The sequence below is a fragment of the Mesoplodon mirus genome, assembly GCF_964341445.2.
Source record: "Mesoplodon mirus genome assembly, chromosome: 14".
NCBI classification, from domain to species: Eukaryota; Metazoa; Chordata; class Mammalia; order Artiodactyla; family Ziphiidae; genus Mesoplodon; species Mesoplodon mirus.
The window spans coordinates 83,410,565-83,426,121 of NC_138990.1; the positions used below are offsets into that span (position 1 = coordinate 83,410,565).

At 40.4% G+C, this 15,557-nt stretch overlaps 1 protein-coding gene across 13 annotated transcripts in view; it reads right to left on the bottom strand.

Moving 5' to 3' along the window:
• The window catches only part of AAK1 (AP2 associated kinase 1), a 167,263-nt gene that overhangs the window by 85,958 nt on the left and 65,748 nt on the right, over positions 1-15,557 (bottom strand). For all 13 annotated transcript variants that reach the window (XM_082643342.1, XM_082643344.1, XM_082643343.1 and 10 more), the window contains exon 3: positions 11,509-11,627. In XM_082643342.1, coding sequence (XP_082499468.1) covers positions 11,509-11,627 — 119 coding nt within the window. The remainder of the gene's footprint in view (positions 1-11,508; positions 11,628-15,557) is intronic.

Sequence of the window (15,557 nt, forward strand, 5' to 3'; positions counted from 1 at the left end):
TGTTGCGGAGCACGGGCTCTAGGCACGCGGGCTTCAGTAGTTGTAGCACGCGGGCTCAGTAGTTGCAGCGCGCAGGCCCTAGAGCGCGTGGGCTCAGTAGTTGTGGCATGCGGGCTCAGTAGTTGTGGCGCACGAGCTCAGTTGCTCCGCAGCAGGTGGGATCTTCCCGGACCAGGGCTCGAACCCGTGTCCCCTGCACTGGCAGGCGGATTCTCAACCACTGCGTCACCAGGGAAGTCCCAAGGTTTTATTTTTTAACTAGTTTTAATAAATTGTTTTACTTTGTTTAATAAAAGAAATGGGAGGAAGGAGGTGGAAAATGCGGTTCTGTAAGAGTTAGCACACAAATGTGGCAACTTGAGCCACCACCACACTAACTGGAGACTCAGAGTTCAAAGTGATATGGTCTCTTTTAATTTGAAAGGATTAAAACAAAAGGAAGCCTCACAGTATCAAACCAACACACCTGAACTCTGAGCATCCAAGTTAAAATTCCTTAGAACTTTCCTCTGAGTGAAGGATTAAGAATGACTATTGCCTCAGAAACGTAGACCAAAGGTAAAGACGTGATTGCTTCTACTGGTGACTGGGAAGTCGCTGGAGATCTAGGCCAGAACAGTTTTGTAAAAGGAATAAAGTGAAGTAAGAACGGAGCTGGACTTGTGAAGAATGGGAGTGGAACACGCAGAGCCAGTGGCTACAGGAGATTCTTTCAGGACGTTTTGAGCTTAAAAGAGGAGCAGCACTGAGGGAAAGAATGTTTAGGATGGGAGAGGATTGAGCACTGGAGAGTGAAAGGAGCCAGGACAAAAAGGTGCTTTAAGATACAGGAGAGGATGAGGATAACTGAGCGAACAGTCCTGCAGGTAGAAAAGGGAAGGAATTAGGAGCACTGTTAAAGGGACTGATCTTTCAAAGACATTTCTTTCCTGGCAAGCAGGAAGGAAGTAAGGATGGAGATGCATATTGGTTTAAGGCTGGGGAAAAAAAAGGGAATTTGAGGAAGTTCAGATCTATTGTTCTGTTTTTGGTAGAGTACAAGATCATCTTCAAAGTGTTAGGGAATGAGAAAGAAGCTTGATGAGAGAAATAAAAGGCATAGAGCAACTGTTTTGGCTAACAGACAAGGGAGATGATGAGGCAGAAAAGCAGCCTCTAGAATTCAAGTTTCTCTAAACAGCAAGTGATTTCAGGGCTCATGTTTTAGAGGACTATCCTTCTGCTTTTCAGTCTTATCAGCTCTTCTAGAATTTGTTTCCATTTACGCAGTCCTAGAAGTAGGAAGAAGTGGAGAGAATTTCTTTGAAAACACAATGCAGCAGCAGATCACGTCCTCCAAATGTCCACAAGAAGGAATGAAAGACTAATGTTTCTACATTTAGCTGTTTGAAAAAGAATCAGCAACGTTGCCTCTCAGTTTGTCTCATCCCAAGAGGAATAAATAAGTATCTGGAAAGAAAATAAGAAGCAACTGATAGAGCCAAGAGGAGGTCAAGAGCTATTAGAGGACCCAAACTGGATAATTAACATCTGCAGATGGCATCCTAGAACACTCTGCCAAGATGCTGGCTGATCAGTCCACGCCCAAATGCCTGTTCACTGTGTCATCTGCAGAGATCCTGAGATATGTCCAAGCAGAAAAGACCGCCTCTTTGGAGGGAGACGATGGCATTTTACTTTTAACAACTTGATGACACAGCGATGTCTCTGATTTTAGGATGTCACTGGTTTAGAACTGATAGAGAAGATCTGTTTGAATGGCTGTGAAATGTAGAAAAGGTCAAGAGGAAATCTTACTACAAGCTGAGATAGACTCATATTCATGGGCAGAGTGACAGCACTTCTCAGCAGCAACATGCCAAAGGATGTCCGAGCTTTCCCTGGCTTTAGTTAAAAGACCAGCCCTGGCTTCCCTGGTGGCGCAGTGGTTGAGAGTCCACCTGCCGATGCAGGGGACGCGGGTTCGTGCCCCGGTCCGGGAGGATCCCACATGCCGCGGAGCGGCTGGGCCCGTGAGCCATGGCCGCTGGGCCTGTGCGTCCAGAGCCTGTGCTCCTCAACGGGAGAGGCCACAACAGTGAGAAGCCCACATACCGCAAAAAAAACAAACAAACAAACAAAAAAAACCCTCATGGGGACTTCCCTGGTGGCACAGTGGTTAAGAATCCACTGCCAGTGCAGGGGACACGGGTTCGAGCCCTGGACCGGGAAGAGCCCACATACTGCGGAGCAACTAAGCACACGCGCCACAACTTCTGAGCCTGTGCTCTAGAGCCCGTGAGCCACAACTACTGAGGCTGTGTGCTGCAACTACTGAAGCCCACGTGCCTAGAGCCCATGCTCCGCAACAAGAGAAGCCACTGCAATGAGAAGCCCATGCACCGCAATGAAGAGTAGCCCCCGCTCACTGCAACAAGAGAAAGCCCGCGCTCAGCAACAAAGGCCCAATGCAGCCAAAAAAAAAAAAAAAAACTCTCATGGCTGAGCAGAATCTTCGGAGTCGCTCTCGGGACATGAGTCTACCTTCTTCCCAGATTGCTGGCTTTTTCAGATTAAAGCACCTTCCCTTTCTATTCACACTTGCTTCTTGATTATTGGCTTTTGAGCAGTGAGCAGCTGAACTTGAGTTCAGTAACAAAAATGGACCACAAATCTAAAAACTCCTCAAAGAAAATACATATGCAAATCTTCATGATGTTGGATTAGGCAATGGTTCTTAGATATGACACCTAAAGCACAAGCTGTCAAAGAAAAAATAGACAAACTTCACTTCATCAAAATAAAAAACTTTTGTGCTTCAAAGGACACTATCAAGAAAGTGAAAAGAAACTGCAAAGAATGACCTGCAAATCATATATCTGGTAAGAATCCAGTATCCATGGGAATTCCCTGGAGGTCCAGTGGTTAGGGTTCCGTGCTTCCACTGCAGGGGGCATGGGTTCAATCCCTGGTCGGGGAACCAAAATGACATATGGCATGGCCAAAAAAAAAAAAAAAAAAAGAATCCAGTGTCCAGTCTATATAAAGAACTCTTAAAACTCAACAATAAAAAGACAACCCAATGTAAAAATAGGCAAAGGATAAAATAGACATTTTTCCAAAGAGCATATGATAAACACATGGAAAGATGCTCAACACCATTAATCACCAGGAAAATGCAAATCAAAACCATAATGAGATTATCACTTCATAACCACTGGAAGGGCTATAATCAAAAAAGAAACGATAAAAAATGTCAGCAAGTATACAGAGATTGGAACCTTCATACACTGCTGGTAGGAATGTAAATAGTGCAGCTTCTATAGAAAATAGTTCAGCATTTTCTCAAAAAGTAGAGTTACCATCTTACCTTGCAATTTCACCCCTAAATATATATCCAAGAGAAATGAAACATTATGTTCACAAAAGCTTGTACACAGATGTCTATAACAGCATTATTCATAATAGCCAAAGTGTGAAAAAAAAAACCCAAATGTCCATCAGGATAAACAAAATTCGGTATATCCTGACAATGGAACATTATGCAGCCATGAAAAGGAATAAGTACTCATACATGCTACAACATGGATAAACCTTGAAAATATTATGCTAAGTGAAAGATGTCAGACACAAGAGCTTACTGTATGAGCCATTTATAAGAAATGTCCAGAATAGGCAACAGAAAGCAGATTAATGGCTGCCAGGGACTGGGGCAAGGGAGAAGGGGAGTGACTGCTAATGGGTGTGAGGTTTCATTTTGGGGTGATGAAAGAAATATTCTGGAATTTGATAAACGATGATGGGTGAATGACCTTTGTGAATAAAAAAATCACTGAATTATGTTTAAATTATATTTATATTTATAAGGATGAATCTTATCTCAATTAATAAAGAAAAGTAGTATGACAAGCTGGGGGAAAAATAACATAAACAAACACACAAGGGGGAAAAAGATAAAGAAAACAAGATCCTTTGAGTAGCACTGATCTAGAGCAGCCAGGCAGCCCATGCGTGAGTCCCTGCTATAGCCTTTTGACAAGAAGTTTGCTTAGATTAATGTCATTTCCTTGGGCCCTCAGCCCATCTGCAGGCAGCCCTTTCTGTTGATCTCCTTTACATCCAGCTAAAAACTTCCACCTCCTGATTCTAGACTGCCCTCTTCAGAAAAAAATAAGCCTAGTCTATTTTTTCACTTTCCAAACAATTGAAATATTATTATTTAGACTCTAAGTTTTTTCTCCTCTAGGTTAAACATACCCACTTTCTTTGACATGGTTTTTAGTCACACCACCATTTTGGTTGCTCCCACGTTTAAACGCTTTGCTTTGTCGATGTCCTTTTTGTAAGAATGGCCCGAGAAAATGAATGAAATACTCCAGGCCTGGTCTGACTCCTGCAGAGTAGACCAGCACTATCACCTTCTATTAATTCAGCTAAAAATTACATTCTTTTTTCTTTTGGCAGCCACATCATACTACACACTCATATCAGGTTAACTGACCACTAAAATGCTTAAGTCTTTTTCTACTTGTGCTGCATTTAATCTCTACCTTCCCAGAACTGTGCTTGTAAAGTTGATTAGAAGAAAATAAAAGTCCAAGCATGTGACAACCTTACCTTGCTATTTCATGTCATTAGAATCAGTCCATTGCTCTAATTTTAAGGATCATTTTGGATCCTGATTCTATCATCCAATGCAGTTGTTATATCTTCCAACTTTATATTAGGCACATAAGAGATAAATGTGTCTTCTATTTCTTTAACCAAGTTGTTTATTAAATGTAAAATAACATAAAGTTAACAGTAAGCGGCAGTGCTTTTTTCTTAGAAAGTTCCCTCCAAATTAATAGCAAATCATTGATCAGAAACCATTATAAACAGTAGCAATTACACCTAGCATCCAGCCTAGACTCTCCATCTTGCTCACAGATCTCTGGTGAGTGCCCTTACCCAAATGACACAGTCCATAGTCACTGGATCTACAGTCCACAGTCACTGGATCTATGGCACTCCCCTGAGCTCCCTATCCACAACCCTGCCCAAGAGAGGACATGATGTTGATAGGACATGGCTTATTCCTACTCAACCTTAAGTCTCTTTGGATCCCTGCTCACTCATCTAAGTGACTATAAAACAGCTTAAAATTTAATTTAAAAAAATAAGTAACATATTAACATTCAAAAAGCAAAACATAGTAGACAAGTCTTTTCAACTCCAGTCCTCATCCCCTATAGGGAACCCTCCCTCTTTCTTCCCCTTCTCCTCTTTTACCTTTCCTCTTTCCCTCTCTCATCCTGCCAATGTTTTTTCAAGCAAATTCAAATAATATGCATTATATACACATAACTCTTACAATCGCTGAGAGGTAGGGCTGGGGTTATGGCCTCTATTTGACAGAAGTCTGAGCCTAGCACGGGTTAAAAACATTGCACAGGCTGCTGAGCCTGCGCGTCCGGAGCCTGTGCTCCGCAACGGGAGCGGCCACAACAGTGAGAGGCCTGTGTACCGCAAAACAAAAACAAAAACAAAAACAAAACAAAACAAAAAAAACATTGCACAGGGATTTCTGATTAAAAATAGTAGCAAATTGTTTATAAAAAGTAAGTTGAATACATGCATTTATCTCTGCTTCCTTCAAAAGCCTTACTAAATGATGTAAAGTGTTTATTTTTTAAAAGGCATAAACAGAAGACTTCTGCTTCTGGGAAGATGAAGTAGATGTACTTTTCCCTATTCCTCCTGCTAAGTACATCTGAATACTTTGTACATTATATATAAAACAGACATAATAATGAGTATCTGAAATGTGAGCAGAAGAAGGCAGACTGGCTAGGAACTTTGGGACCCAAGGAACAACATGGTGGTGAGCTGTCTGGGTTTTCTTTTTGCCTCATGCTTCCCAGACCAAAAACTGAAGAAGCCAGCAAACTGAAAACACCAATGGGTGCAGACAAAAACACAAAAAAGCCCAATGAAAGCCTGCGCTCTCCAGTCAGACCCAGAAAAGGAGCAACCCAGTAAGACAGAACCCATAGAAAATAACTGCTCTATTCCAGCCAAAAACCACAGAAAAAACCTGCAGCTCCACCCCAGTCATGGCAGCAAAGGCCAAGTGGAGAGCCTAGACTTCCATTCTCATGAGTCTGTGACAAACCACTCCAACCTACCCTTCAGGGTGGGGAATGTCAGAGATGGCTGAGTAGGGAGTCAAGACCTTCATCTCTGAGGTGCCGTGAGAGGAGGTCAAGTGGCGAGTCAAGACTTCCACAACCGCCAAGTGGTAACAAGGCCAACTCCCACCACCATGGTGTCAACTGAAGCCATGTGGGGAGCAGTAGCAAGGCACCCCTACTACCCAGCCAGGGAAGGATCAGTGGAAGCCTAACGGGGAACTGGAATTTTCACCCCAATCCAGTAATAATGAGAAGGTGAACTTTCACCTTCTGGGGTAAAAACAGAGGCCCTATGGAAACCTGAACTTCTATCCCCGCCTAGTAGTAACAAGAGGGCACTCCCCAAGCCCATCAATCCCCTGCCAGAGCAGAAACCAGTTAAAACAGAAGGTTTACATAAGATCCAGAATCTGTAACACAATATGAAAGGGTTGATATAGTTCATCAGACCAAGAACTAGGAAGAACTCAAACTACATGGAAAAAAACCCAGCAATCGATAGACGCCAAAATGAAGATGACCGAAAAGACAGAATCATCCAGCTATGATTTTAAAGCAGTCGTGACAAAAAATGCTTAAACCAGCAATTATGGTGATGCTTGAAATAAATGAACAAATAGAAAGCCTCAGCAAAGAAACAGGAAGTGTCATCAAAAACCCAGAAAACCTAAAGAAGAACCAAATGGAAATTTTTGAACTGAAAATACAATAACGGAAGTAAAAAGACAATGGATGGGCTCATCAGCAGAATGGAAGGGACAAAGGAAAGAACCAGTGAACTGAAAGATAAAACAATAGGAATTACCCAGTATGAACCAAAGATAGCAAATAGGTTAAAGGGGGAAAAAAAGGACAAAATTAATATGCATAAGTCCATAGTGATATAAATAAATGATTGAATAAATAAATAAGTGAGGGAGAAGTGCAATCACGTTAGAGAAGGAAGTTAAAGGGAAACAGATGAGAAAGGAAAAAATAAAACTGCCTCTGTTTGCAGATGACATGGTGGTCTATACAGAACATCCTAAAGAATCGAGAAAAAAATTCCCAGAACTAGTAAACAAGGTCAGCAAAGTTATAAGGTACAAAATAAACACAGAAAAATCAATTGATTTTCTACATCCCAGCAATAAAAATATGGGCACCAAAATTAATTACTCAATACCATTTATAATCACTCAAAACAAAAACAAAAACCTAGGTATAAATCTAAGAACATGTACAAGGCCATTATGCTGAAAACTACACAATGCTGACGAAAGAAATCAAAGATGTAAATAAATGGAGAGAGGTGCCATGTTCATTTATTGGAAGACTAAACAGAGAAAAGAGGCCATTTCTCCCCAAATTGATATAACAGTTTAATGAAATTCCTACCAAAATTATAGCAAGATATTCTGTAGATATAGATAAGATTATTCTAAAATTTATATGAAAAGACAAAAGAACTAGAATAGTTAAAAAAACAATTTTGGGAAAAAAAGAAGTAGGAGGAACCAGCCTGATTTCAAGACATTATAAAGCTACAGTAATCAAGGCTGTGTGGTATTGGTAGAGGGAAAGACACATAGATTAACGGGACAGAACAGAATAGAGAAAGGTCTAGAGATCAACCGTCACAAACAGGCCAAACTGATTTTTGACAAAAATATTCAACGGAGGAAAGATAGCCTTTTCAACAAGTGGACACCCACAAGAAACAAAATGTTCTTCAACCTAAGTCTCATGCCTTATATAAAGTTAACTCAAAATGGGTCACAGACTTAAATGCAAAATGTAAAACTTACAGAAAGAAAAAAAATAAGAGAAAATCTTTGGAATGGAGAGCTAGGCAAAGAGTTCTTAGAAATGACACCAAAAACACAATTCACAAAAGGAAAAACTAATAAACTGGATTTCATCAAAATCCAAAGCAAAACAAAACAAAACAAAACCAACAAGAAGGTCTTAGAAATTAACCTGGTATATAAAAAATTCAACAGGATGGTTGAATATAAAGCTGAGAAAATCTGCTGGAATGTAGAGGGAAAAGACAAAGACATGAAAAAAAAAGGAAGAAAACAAAAAATTAGAAAATCAGTTCAGGATAACTAACATCCAAATACTGATAGTGAAGGAAGACAGAAAAGGAAATCATCAAATGAGACAAACTAAAATTTCCCCCACATAAGGATATGAGTTTCTAGATTAAATGAGACCACCAAACAACTAAAATAAATAAGAAATGCACACACCAAGGTATACATCAACAAATTTCATAACACTGTAAACAAAGAAGAATTTATAAATTTCTGGGGAGAAAAAATGGGTCGCAGCCAAAGGACTAGGTATTAGAATGACTTCGGACTTCCCAAAGCTCAACAATGAAAGCTAAAATACAGTACAGCAATGCTTTCACGTATCTAATGAAATGATTTCCAGTCCAGAATTTTATATGCAAACTATCACGTGTGAGTGTAAAACGAAGACATTTCCAGACCTGCAAGTTCTCAAAAATTTACCTACCGCACATCAGGAAGCTCCTGGAGGACAAGTTCCACCAAAAGGAGAAAGCAGAGCAAAAAGAGGAGTCAACAAATCTAACGAGAAAGAGAAGCAAAGAGAATAGCTAGAAAATTCCACGATAAGAAGTAAATGAGGCCTAGAGAGCAACCAACCTATATTCCATCAAGTCCAAAGACTGAGAGAGATTTCTTCAAGAAGATAAAACAGACAGAATATTAACTGTGTTCAAAAGTATTTTTTAAATGATTTAAATAACTTGGGGAGAGTTTGAAATTAAGTTGCACAAAAGTACACAGAAAACCAAGATTTAAAGAACCTAAAAGACAAGATGATTATTAATTCCAGTGAAAAGAGAATTATGTAAGAAAGGAATAATAATCAGAGTCCACTTAGAAGATTTAGCAAAAATAACGTTTTCTTACATAATGATGTAAAAACGAATACTAATATAACTAACATACTGCCAAACTCACTGCTATTGTGGCAGAATGGGAGATGAGAATAATGCAAGTATTTAGAGTGAAGGGCATGCAGGGGATGGAAGAGAGTTAACTTTTTACTTTCCATAGTAGGTAATGCCTAAAATGGAGGGGGAAAAAAGAATTAGCAATATCAGCCTGCTATTTAGAAATATATCAAATGAATCCACTAAAAGTGGTGGCCTCTGGGACCTTGCAATGGCATAGGAGGCCCCCTCAGGGAATTGCTTGATGTTTTTTGTAATAAGGTTAGTTCAACCATTTGGGTATTTAAGTTTTGAAAAAACAAAACTCTCGCAGCTAATACATGGCTGGGCCAGAACTCGAATCATGTAATTTAATTCCTAATCAGGTCCATTAATTTGTGAGCTCCAAAGGGGCCCGCATCTTCTTAGCTCCTTTACTCCAGCACCTGCCCAGCACAAAGAAAGCCCTCCAAAAACGTTTCTGAATGAGTGGGAGAAAGTTAAGGAGTGGGATTTACTCTTCTAACACCAGAAAATGAATGAGAAAGGCATTCCAGGCAGAGGAAAGAGCAGAAGCAAAGAGAGCAAATGCAGTGTGAGAGCTGAGCAAGGAAGAGGCAAGGTGGGAGAAGGAGGAATAGCATCCCGAAAACACTGGGTGGAGGAAGGGAAATACAGTGAGCACAGCTGTTTGCAGCTGAGTGGCAGGGGAGAGGGAGGACGTCCTGTTGGTGCCTTGCAGACAGTTCCACGTGGCCCTGACTGTATGTATATAAGCCTTGGGGGTTTTTTGTCTGTTTTACAATGATTACAGCAACACTTATTTCTACCAACAGTTCCTTCCCAAATAGTTGCAGCCTTCTGGAATCTACAAAGTACCAGGCTCTCTAAAATCGTGAGTTGTACAACTTGTTACTCTAAGTAGCCACTGAAAGGGCAACCCCACCAGGGCAAGCAAAGCCTGGTGGAATCCCTACAATGCCACCCTCACCATTTTTGGGGCCTCTCTCTGCTCTTAGCAGGAGCACTAGGTAAGCGGGGGCGGGGAGGGGGATGAATTGGGAGATTGGGATTGACATATATATAAGCTAATATGTATAAAATAGATAACTAATAAGAACCTACTGTATAAATAAATAAAATAAAATTTTTAAAAAATCAAGAGTATTAAAATGTAGGGCACAAAGGAGTCATCACCTCTAGGTGAACATCTGCATCTGCTATGACCATTATTCATACATTCATTTCATCCAAAGTTTAAGTATTTACTCTATGTCAGGCAGTGTACTGGAATACAAAGTTTCTGATTTTAAATAACTTACTTTCTAAAGGCAGCATTACTTATAAAATAGCAAGGTAAGCAATATAGTTGGCATAAATAAAAGTACTGTGGAAACACAAAGACTATCCAAATTTCTTAAATGTATAATGTCAAATAGAAGATACAGAAAGAGACAACTCCCACAAACTCCCACATATCCATCACCCTGCGCGTACAGTAATCAACTCATCGCCAATCTTGTTTCTCTTCTAAATCCACTCGTTTAATTTCAAGAAATCATATTATTTCATCCACAAATATTTCATCATGTATCTAACAGATAGGGTCTCTTTCTTTAAACACAATATGAACCTAAATCTTGAAAACTCATTAAGTTTTTAAGATGTGAGATATAATTAATATATAATAAAATGCACAGATCTTAAGGTGTCCAACTGAGTTCAGACAATGGTGTAGCCATAACCACTACCCAAAACAAGATACAGAACAATTTCCATGGCCTAGGAAGTCCCCACATACCCCTTTCTAGTGAATTTTCCACACCCAGACGACTACTTTCTGATCTCTATTACCACAGATCACTTTTGCTTGTTCTTAGACTTTTATAAATGGGATCACAGAGTATGTATGAGTAAGCAGTCTCTAGGCAAAAAAAAAAAAAAAAAGGGAAAAGCATTCCGGGGGAAAGAACTATGTGTACGAAATATAAAGGTATGGAAGGATATGTTCACGGAATGCTGAAGGGCTTGAGAGGGTTGAAAGCTAGGACTGGTAGCTGATAGATGATAAGATGGAAAGAGGAGGTTCGTTGGGAAGCTAGGATCTCCATAGTTAATTCTGGGAACCAAGTTGTTAAGTAAATTTTTCCCAATGCCTCAAACTATTTCTCTGACCTGAAAATTGGTCGGTTCTCTCACTATGCTCCTTTCTCCTCAACTCTCTAGCTAAGAGTGAGCAAGGCAGGAGCAGCGCCCTACACCCCATGGTTGTTCCCTCCCATTTTGTGCAAGGCCTCTCTGCCATCTCAGGGGAGGGAAGAAGCCCCCCATTGGCTTTCTTATGAGAGGGCACAGTCCCTCTCCCCATTTTAAACAAGCAGTCCCAAGTCTGAGGGGCAGCCTTACCATTATCTGTATTTCTCTCTTGCACACCTGGAGATCATGCTCATTGTTGACAAACATGCGTTTCAAGGCACATTTCATCCCATTGCTTGTCCTCACCAGAAACACGATAGCAAATCCACCTGTGAGAGAAACACACATACAAGCTCTTTTGAGTCATGTTTAAAAAGTCAATCAAATGACCATGGTGGCTGTAGTTTGCTGATGTCACTGTTAATGGTACTGATGTCATCATCAGCTAGGCCTAGGGCTGGCCTGGCATAGAAAGCATTCTTAAGATTCTGGGGACTCAAAGGTATCACATGTGGGATTGGGTAGCAAGTCAGAAAAATTGTTCCTCCAGTTCGCAAGGCAGAAATAGAGGCACATGTAGAGAACAAATGTATAGACACCAGGGGGGAAATGGGCGGGGAAGGTGGTGGTGGGATGAATTTGGGAGATTGGGATTGACGTGTATACACTAATATGTATAAAATAGATAACTAATAAGAACCTGCTGTATAAAAAATAAATAAATAAAATTCAAAAAAAAGGATATGAGGTCATTTAAGTAAAAAAAAAAAAAAAAAAGAAAGAAAGAAAGAAAACTTGTTCCTAAACATCTATCTAAAAAAAAACAGGAAGAACAGTAATTATCTTCCAAAGAAACTACAGATAAACAGATGAATGAACGGACGAAAAAAGAGAACCAACTACATTCCAACTGCTATCCTAGGCACTCTGAGCTCTTGTTTAATTCATAACGCAATCCTGTGAGGCTGGGTGATATTTTTTCCCTTTAAGACAATTACTAGCTGAAGAAAACAGAGGCTCAAAGAGATTAGATTCAACCAAGGACTTCTTTAAAAAAACTTAAGTCCAACACTTAAAGAGAGGCTCGGAAATTATTTCAATAATTGCTCTATGAATAGTTGGCAATTAATTTCAAGAATCTCCTTCTTTTCCTTTTTTCTCATCGTTCCTCACCCCATCCCCCAACTCAAATCAACAATACACTCTGAGGATTCCTCCTGCCCTCCCTACCTCATGGGCTGTTGAGAAGACACAGACATAGTTAGGAAAGTACTATTCTACACAGCAGACACCAGGCAAGTATGACGATTACTGGGTGGAGTTTTTAATGTCTGCACTAACCCTTCTCTAAAAGACAGTTCATAATTCATTAAAAGAAGTTACTATAACTCCCACAGAAATTCTTCAGTGCTCTGAATTTGTTATGCCTTAGCGTTCCACAAATGCTTAGAGCTCCTAACCTTGACCTCACTCCCCAAACACTGTATGAGGCATTCAGTGCCACTGTTAAGAAGGGTTTGGGTAGATAAGATGCAGCAAAGCTATCAAAGTTGAAGGCTTTGGGATAAGCAGCAGTTATATCGGACACTTAGTCCATCTGCCTGCTCACACACCTGCATAATTTAGCTTGAACTATCCTGCGCACTGACCCTGGGTAATGAAAAAAAATTGCTAGGCTATTCTTTGCACGGAGGTGATGTCTAATTGGATGGAGCTGAACACAGAGACAAGTCAGCAGTACAGGAACTTGAGCTGAGGTCATGGCATAGTACTGGGGCAAGCAGCCATGTGCAAAATTGATACAAGGTAATTAGCAGTGATTATAGAGACCTCAGACCTGAGACACAAGACTTGGGTCCCAACCATTCCACTCTAAATCCTCTGAGACCCAGCAGCCCTCCAGTACCTGTCTGTTGATGTTCAAGATATTTCTGGTTGTATCTTTAAAATAACTGTTCTTTTTCAAATTAATTTGAGTCAGATTCTGTACCATGCAACCAAAGAGAGCTTTAATCATAAAGCACTGTTGCACGTTTTCATAAAATACACACATAATTCTGTGTTAAAAAAATTGCTTAATAGGCTCAAATGTTCCAAAAGTGCATTTTGATAATGATTTATCAGAGACTGCATGTTTGTATATTTCCTGTCATTGTGCTCTTCAGTACTCAGATAAACAGTAAAGTTTACCATACAATCTTTCATTTCAGCTGTCATGTCTCTAAGCTTTGTACCTCAATAACATTTTCCATTTTCTTGTAATACTTTAAAGTCCACTCACACTGCTCAACTGTCAATTTAATTCTACAATTTTGAGTATTTACTATAGAAGATTTTTTAAATCCTAGCATGCATTGACAAGTAGAGGTCTAATTACACATGCAAAAAAAACCCTCCTCAATTCTAAGATGCATATTTTTTACATTTTAATTTTTAGGATATCAGAATTTTCTTGTAATAAATATGTACATTTAATGCAGTAGTATTTGTCTTCCTTTCCCCCCTCCCCAAAAGCCATTAAATTCGTGATGTGTCTTAGCAATTAAAATTGGGGAAAATGATAGTATAAATTATAAAATTTCTATGTATAGTCATAATTGTTTTGTGAATAATACAAGTGGGTTTTCATTTTACAGATATTTTGAATTAAAAAAAATCACAGAACTACGGACTTTGCACCAGTAGTTTCTAGAGAGCCTTAGTCCAAGCATTTTGCTTTATGGGGGGAGGAAACAAGTGAGACTTAGGATCCCATGGCTGGTTATGGGCAGAACCTGGACCAGTTTCACTGTCCTGATTATCTAAAAAGTGTTCTTTCCACTTCACTTATCTTAGTGAAAACTATGCAATACTCATTTAGAGAATAAGGGCACACCTGACAGTCCTGCAGAACAAAAGTTGGGAATGACTAGTTCCTGCAGTTCTGGGATGCATGGCACCACTAAAGAATGAGGCAAGCCTTTAGAAGCAGGTTGGTGATGCGGCAACTTGAGATAACTGCCACCAGATGGGAGCAGTCAGCTTTCTTTGCCAGGTAGCAAGATGACCTTTCCAGACCGGACTGAAGAAACGGGTCAGAGGCCTACCACATGATCCAGTCAAGCACAACTGGTTGAGAAGAGCCAGCCCAGACCCTCAAAGCCTATGACCAACATAAATCTAAAGGCAACGCAATGAACCACTAGGCCTCACATAGACAGAACCACGTTTTCAGCATCTGTGCCTATAAAAGGGCTTATTTGCAGGTAAGAAGCATTTAAATCACGGCTTCTCGATCATGAGATCAAAAATCGAAGCCTGAAAGGATTTGTCCCTTTAACGATGTTAACCACTTTCACCGCGTAGTTGACCAAACGGAGTGTAAATTTAAGGTAGAGGGCAGAGAGCACGACTCGAGACACTTCTCCACCACAGGCCCACATCCACCACACAGATCACGGTAATAAGATTCTCAGCCGCAGCCAAAGAGGGTGCGGGGATTACAGTAGGCAGCTATAAGACTTCAAGAGAGGTGCTTACCTTAGGTTGAGTTGCATCCCTAGATCTTGATTAAATGGAAAAATCTAAAGCTGAGCTGGGGAGAGGTTGGACAGAGGTAACAAAAGCTAACATTCAGCAGAGCCTGTGCCAGTCTGCCCACGGGAGCCTGTGCCAATCTCACTGCCTACTGGCATTGTCTGAAACTAAGATAATCTCCATGATTTCACTGAAATCCATTTGTGGGAAAATTCATGAATTTATTGAATCATAAAGGGAAAAAGGATCTGATCCATTATGTGAGGTAAGTGAAAGAGGCAGGATAATTTTGACACACTTTTACCTATTAACTTTAAATATAGAAATATTTTTTGGGCTTTCCTGGTGGCGCAGTGGTTAAGAATCCACCTGCCAATTCAGGGGACACAGGTTCAAGCCCTGCTCCGGGAAGATCTCACATGCCGCGGAGCAACTAAGCCCATGCGCCACAGCTACTGAGCCTGCGTTCTAGAGTCCACGCGCCACAACTACTGAAGCGCACAGGCCTAGAGCCCGTGCTCCGCAACAAGAGAAGCCACCGCAATGAGAAGCCCGTGCACCGCAAAGAAGAGTAGCCCCTGCTCGCTGCAACTAGAGAAAGCCCGCGTACAGCAACGAAGACCCAATGCAGCCAAAAATAAATAAATTAAAACATATATGTATTTTTTACTTCCACAAAGAAACATGCTTTCTGCCACTTTCCCTAAAATACACAGCACTCTTGGTCTAACTTTCTCCCTCTA